This window comes from Gambusia affinis, linkage group LG02 (assembly GCF_019740435.1).
Source record: "Gambusia affinis linkage group LG02, SWU_Gaff_1.0, whole genome shotgun sequence".
In the NCBI taxonomy this organism is placed as follows: domain Eukaryota; kingdom Metazoa; phylum Chordata; class Actinopteri; order Cyprinodontiformes; family Poeciliidae; genus Gambusia; species Gambusia affinis.
In genome coordinates, this window is record NC_057869.1 from 8,373,566 (window position 1) to 8,380,685 (window position 7,120).

Consider the following 7,120-nt stretch of genomic DNA (forward strand, 5'->3'; position numbering starts at 1 on the left):
TTCCAACTGACAGTAATCCTCTCTGCTTTGTCATGAAAGAGAAACTCCTTCAGCTTTCAGTAAACCATGTGACATACAATGCCTGATGTGACATTAAAGCCACCTCCACATCTTGGACCCTCCCAGTCCTCCAGCTAATTTGATGTCAACCCAAGACCTCAGATACATCTTCTCACGATGGGAAAAGAAAAAATCACATAGCCCCTATGGCCAGGTGTTACCCCTCCTCCCAAAGGCTGGGCTTTTCTTCTCTGCAGAGAGTGGCTCCAAACTTTTCTCCCAGCCTCTTCAAAGAGCAACAACAGGTCCTTGGCCCCTTGGGACCACAGAGGGGGTAGAGCATGGTGGGAGAGGGGTATACGTCACACAGCATGCACGGGAGGCCAGTCGGTGGGAAAAGAAATTGCAATGTACTGGGAGAGGAGAGAAAAAGAAGAGAGGGAGAAGAGGAGTCTGAAACTGAAAGGTGCTTTCAGCTTCTAGACAAGAGCCCCAGCTTTGTGAAAACGACCTGGAAAGAAAAAGCACAACACAAACCTGCCATGTGCTTAAAATCTTTAGGAGCATTTCCAAAAGGTCTTTCTACTTTACAAAAATTGCTTCTAAAAAAAAAACAAAGACAATGCAACCAACTGTGAATCAGGGAAGGCGGGAGAAAGAGCGCCGATGTTATCCGCTTTTGAATTGCATTCTGTTGTCAAATGCACCTTTTGCTCTTTGTCTCACAAACTTCTGTTGGAGAGGAAAATCTAAGCTTTTGGAACTGCGAGAGCAGCAGGCTGGGAAGCCTCAGTGTGGAGGATTCTTTTATACTACACACAGATTGGAGCTTCACAGAGAGGAGGAGCCATCAGTGTCACTACAAACACCTCCCTGCACGGCCCACTTCAAATGCAGCCGCATGTCATCAACTGCAACCAACACAGGGCACATGAGAAACGCAACAAACAGATGGAGGATAGGAAGACAGAGAGGGGAAGAAGGCAGAACCAGGGGGAGATAGCAGAACAATAGAGGGTGGCTTATTAAAACAGAGTCTCTCATGTCAACATCTGACAATTACTCCCAAAAGAAGCAACAAACCGAACCAGCTGAAAAGTTTTCTGAAGTGAAAATACTCAGCTATTTATCCAACTCTAACGATACATTTCTGCATGCTTCAAATATCTGATTTAAATCTGGGTATGGATGTGGACACCGTGCTGCACGTCACTGAGGCTCACATGACTCTGATCTTATTGAAGTTCACTATCCACCTGCTTACACTACTCACTGCCCAACAAGTGTCTATGTGGACTTTATGAATCGGAAAGTACTCACACCTCTATAAGCTTTTGATATTTTGACTGATTGCATCTACAAAACTTCCAAACTTACTGGGGTTTTATTGGCATCCCAGCTGGAGGATAATTGCAAAGTGGTTGAAATGTAATAAAAGGTTTTGAACATTTTGAGTTAAAAATGTGAAAAGTGTGGCTTACAATCTCTTACAGTAAACACTTTTTGTTGATTCTCTCTGCCAACTCCCAATTTTCCAAACCCTGTGAGAGAAAAGCATTTCCCCAGCATGATGAAGCCACTACCGTGTCCCACCATTGAGGGGGTGTAAATACTTTTGCAACAATGCCAAACTGCTAAAGTGTGCCACATCTTTCAGCCTCGGCATTCTTTTAAAGTCGGCATTGTTCCTTTTGGGATTATAGTGTGGCAAAGATCGGCTCAAAAGAATTTCAAGCATGGACACCCCACTGGTGACACCCGACCCACATTCTCCTGAACCCTGGTCCAACTGGGAGGGGAGCTTAAAGAACAGTGGCTATAAATAACTATCCCACCAGGTATTCCATGCAACACCAACAACTTTTAAAGCCAAGAGAGGACTTGCGTTCAATTAGAGAGAGATTTCAACTGCTGTTTCTAACAGCGCTTTTAGATCTGACTTTTACACATAAGAAGAAAAAAAATCCTTCACATATTACAAAATGAAAATAAATAATAGTTTTGCTAAATGTTTTGTTGATAACTATCTTTATATATTTTCACTAATGAATAGATAATTAAATTAAAGCCACTTTATTTACAGGTGAACTGATTAAACTTTCCTGGTTGACAGTTTTTCAGAGATTTTATCTGCCAATTTTAATTTGACTGATTCAGATTTTTTCTTTAAGGACTTTTACACATAAAAGTACTGCACCTTCAAACTGTTTTCAATCTAAAAGAAACTAAAAATAATTTTTTTTAAATTACGTTTTTAGGTATTTAATGATAAGGAATACATTGGTAGATAAAGGCTGATGGATTATTACATCTAATTTTAATTCAGTAATCAATAAAAAATAAGGCTGACCCTGCAAATTATATATTACATAGTAGTGTAATGCAGGAATCAATAACCTTTTAAGACATCTGACAAGGAGAAACACAAACCATTACCTGATGTATTATAGATTTAATAACTTTTAAAAAGTATCCTAAATCTACATATTTAGTTTACATCATCTTGTGAATCGGGGGGATCCAGCAGAAAGTTAGATTGACACAAGAATCTCAGTCTGTAACAATGGAAATTAATAAGAGGAAACTTCTATAAAAAGAGATTCCATGCCAACAAGTTTACAGTCGACGCCCCCTCCACTATTGGCCAAAAGCTTTTACACTGCGGTGCTGCTGGAAATAGAAAGCGGCTGAATATGCTGAGGAACAAAGGAATGGATGTTTGTTTTTGTGCTCATTATTTATTGTATGTGCTTGGTAATACTGTGGTTTAAAATGGTTAAATTGCCTTAAGTCAATTAAATAAAGTGGAATAGTTGTACTCCTGCCAACAAGCTTTTAGGAAAAAAAAAGTTTCTTCAAAATAAATCAAAAACTAAGACATAAAACTGAGGTTTGAGATTGATCTTGCTTCAATAACTAATCCCGATTAGTAATGTCAACACCACCAGCAAAAAACTTCTGAAACTATCTACAATTTTACCTCATGATTAAGAACACATGTAATGCTAAAGCAGCTTCCGGCACAAAACAAATGAATGATTTTATACCAGAGATTTTTATTGGTGTAGTGCCCAACAGAAAAATGAATAATTGTCCCAATTTATTCAAGCTGTGCTTAACTGATTCATGCATTTCTACTTTAGAACTGACTGTTGTTTATGGTTACAAATTATATTTGTTGTCTAGCACATTCTCAATTTTTATGCAAACAATTGCTCACCAAAATGCCTTGCACAAGTAGCTGTTTTCACTGTCTTTGTTACTCAGGTGCATTTTATTGCATTAAATTACCTTAAGTTAAGAAGAGCTGCAAGCATCAGAAGGTGGGTTCAGACATAAGTGATGCAAGAGTAAAATAAGGTAAAACAAGGTGGTTTACTACATCAAGCAGTAGGTGCTGACATGTTCATGATTACAGAATGACCCAAAAATTTAAATGATGCAATACAGCATCAAACAATAGTGTGTCATCTATTTAGAATGCCACAGATCCAGGATTTGGCTCTACGTTTAATAAACTAACAGATTTATGATGAAAATGTCTGGATCCTGGGTGGGAGAATTCATTTCCCATTTTTCTATTTAACAGGTCTCAATTCCTGAAACATGCATCCCTTTGAGGAAGGCTTCTCTAACCAAAGAGGCTTAAAAGCTCCTCTGAAGCAATTCCAAAGGATCTCCCTACTTGACAACAGCAGCACAGTGTTTACCACACTGCCAAAATACAAAACAAGCATGACCTCCAACATTTCTCACCAGCCTTTACAATCCACACTTGTCACTGGACTGTCACACAGCAATGCTTTCAACTCAGCCTGGGTCTATTGTTAACTAAATTACAAGAGAGAGACTGAGAGAGAGAGACTCAGATCAGTTAAAGAGGCTGACATCATGAATGTTCCATGTACGAGTAAATGCGAGTTCAAGCAAGCAGTGTAAGCATTCACTGTTGCAGTACAAAACAACTACAGTGCCAAGCAAAAGTATTCACAGCCCCTTGAAGTTTTTCACATTTTGTCACATTACAGACACAACCATAAAATGCATTTTGCGAGGATTTTATGTGACGGGCTAACATTAAGTTGCACGTAACTTTGAAGAGAAAACAAACTCTTTATAATTTAAAGAGTTTCTTTATACTTTTGAATACAAATGTTTAAATACAAATGTTCAGTTAAAAACATCAAACAGGTCAAGCTTGGAAAAGCTTAAACATCTCACAGGAAGTGGTCAGAAAAATACAAACCAATCCTCCTAAGCTGACAGTTGGAGCAAGAAAAGTAGTCAAGAAGCCCACGGTAACTTTGGAGGAGCTGCAGAATTGATATGAGAATCTAAAGACAGGGTAACTATTAGTTCCTAGAGGAAGACCTGTTAGAGGCTGCAAAATACCTGAGAGTGCAGTCACAGTCTATCTTTCCAGCAGATCAGAAACACTAATTATAACACTAAAATTATTTGAGTTAAATAAATTCAGAATGTGTGGCAGGACTTTAAAATTGATGTTAACAGATCTGACTGAGATTGAGGTATTTTCGAAGCAGAATGGGCAGAAATGTCAGTCTGCAGATGTGCCCAGTGCACATAGGTGTTTCTACAAAATACTACCTCTTAGGTGGGCGTTTTTTATTTTACTTTAATTGTATTTGTCTAAAGAAAATGCAAACCATCCCTAGCAATTATTCGCTTCTTTGTGTTGACCAAAGACACACATTTTACAAAATTCCGATAGAAACAATAAAGTAAAGTAAATTTTACGTGCAAAAATGTGGAAAACGTAGGGTGTGAATGCTGTTCCAAGCGGGTGTATGAGCGTAAAACCAGCCTCGTGCTGAAACGGTAATAAACTCGATCGCAGTTTCAGAAACCGACATAAAACATTGTTTCTAAAATTTTTACTCAGACATGTTCAAGCGGGAAAAGGGAGATTCAACGTATAACAAATTTTCCGAGTAAGTTGGCAGTAAATAAGTGAACGTAGGTGGCCAGGGGAACTCACCCGTGCAGTCAGCCCGCAGTTACTCTTATGATGACAGTCCTGTTGCTCGAGACGAGAGCTCGTGCAGTAGTATTTCTGCTTCACGAGCCAGTCGTCGACTCCCTTTTTCGCCAAACAGGCATTCACAACAAAGCTGTCGCCTGAAACACAAGAAACACATGATAGATGCTTAAAAACAATAATTTATTAAGCAGAACTCATTCTTCCGAAAAACGGGACTCTATTCTCTAAGAGACGAACTCTACGTGTAATGTTTCCATTTACAAACTGACTGAAAATATTAAAAGTACACTATGAAAGGGAACAGAAATAAAGTCTGCTTACCTTCTGGACTCTCCCTCGGTTTACAAATAGTGGCTTGAGAGACAGAAAAATGGAAAACAATGAATGTGTTACTAGAAAGTATCAAAGCGCAGTTGGAACAACTACTGCTGTGTTTTTTCCTATCGGGAATAAGAAATCGTACCATGCTTCGAGTGCAGTTTACCCATTTCTATACATCGAGTTGAAGTTGAAAACCATCAGAAGAATATAATCCAACGAAATAACAGGCAGCGGAGCGTCCGTGGAGACCGAGCGCGCACTACATGGAGTGAAGACCGTGTGACCGAGGAGCAAAGTGAGTCTTTGATCCAAAGCGTTGCCGCCAATAGACACAAGCAAGACTATAGGCTGAACAACTTCCTGTCAGCGCGTTCAAAATAAACCCAGTCAAATAACCGAGCGGAAAGTTAAGATTAACCAGAATTGAATAACATAACAGCATTTCAAATTTTTATTTTTATTTTTGAAGGCATAAATATTAATCATAATCCCTGCAACTTTAAAATTTATTTTAAGCTAACCTACTTGACCTTAAAAGTGGGACTCGCGCTCAAAATCTCAAAATTGACGGTAACAAAGCCAACGCGTCCAGATTCCGGAAGCAGTTGCGTCTCTCATTGTAACTTGATACCCCTTGTACAGCTTCAGCCCGCTTCAGTCTCGTTAAAGCGCTGATGAAGTGACATCAAAACGATGACATTTTTAACTGTAAGAATGTAATATCAGCCCCGAGTATGAGCGAATGAGTGTAAACCCATTGACTTAGTTTTCTCTAAAGGAGAGTCACGTTCCAGGCAAGGGTCACAGGCCTTGGCCTCAATCGGACGTGCAGCCTGTCACGTTTTTTTGTTGTCAGAGTTAATTGTATTCTAGAAACATGAACTAAAAAGGAGGAGAAAAAATTCTAAAAAACAAAATAAAAAAAAAGCATTACGAATTCCCAACAGCTATTTTTGCTGTGTTATCTTGTACCTTGATCAATGGATGTATTCAAAAGTACAAGCAGGGCAAGCCCGAGTTATAAACAAACTTATAATAGAATGATAGGACAAAAGTAATGAGTTTTGCCATAAATTATTACAGAAAACAAGTAGCTAATGACTGAGAGATCATGTGAATAAATAAGATTTCAAAAAGAAAAGCAAGAGCTTGATTAAAAAGTATATTTTTCAGAAATAAAGTTATAAGTGCACCAGAATTTACTTCTTATCCATTGACATACTATTATAAAGAGCTCCACTCAGCTTAAAAGGGATATAGAAATAGAACATTATATAGTTAGGCAATTGCATGAAAGTGAACATTTTATGAATGCTTGAAATGTTTAATTATATCTTACAGATTAAACATAGATCCATTGTGTTCACCATTTGAAAAAAGCAGTTTAGGATGAGTCCAGCAAAGAATGACAAGTGACAAAGATATCATTGATTGTATGGCTGCAAAATGCTGTTTGTAAACATGGGGTCAATCATAGCTCCACCTTCCAAACTTTTATGAATCCATTTAATGTGTGATGCAATAACATTTGAAAAAGGAAAGAAAAAAATGTCCCTGCACAAAAATATAAAATAGGTCAGTGGCTCTTTGCAGTTTCTGGTGGGTTTAACAAAGACTCACCTTCAGCGTTGGGCCTCATACAAACCTTTAGCTGGCTCTGAGAACAAAGGAGGATAAAGTTGCACGACGATTGAATTGCATTTGAATTTATAGCCCTTTTAGAATTAGATAAATCAAGTCAACAATTATGCACCCATTTGGGCCTCTTGAGGTCAGAATCAAATCAGGATTAGTGCT

The 7,120-nt window shown here is 38.3% G+C and overlaps 1 protein-coding gene across 1 annotated transcript in view; it reads right to left on the minus strand.

Moving 5' to 3' along the window:
- nkd1 (NKD inhibitor of WNT signaling pathway 1) overlaps positions 1-5,613 on the minus strand; it is a 34,411-nt gene extending 28,798 nt beyond the window's left edge. The window contains exons 1-3 of the mRNA XM_044098410.1: positions 5,466-5,613; positions 5,324-5,356; positions 5,000-5,139 (exon numbers count right to left, since the gene is read on the minus strand). Coding sequence (XP_043954345.1) covers positions 5,000-5,139; positions 5,324-5,356; positions 5,466-5,490 — 198 coding nt within the window. The 5' untranslated portion in view covers positions 5,491-5,613. The remainder of the gene's footprint in view (positions 1-4,999; positions 5,140-5,323; positions 5,357-5,465) is intronic.
- Positions 5,614-7,120: the final 1,507 nt, after the last annotated feature.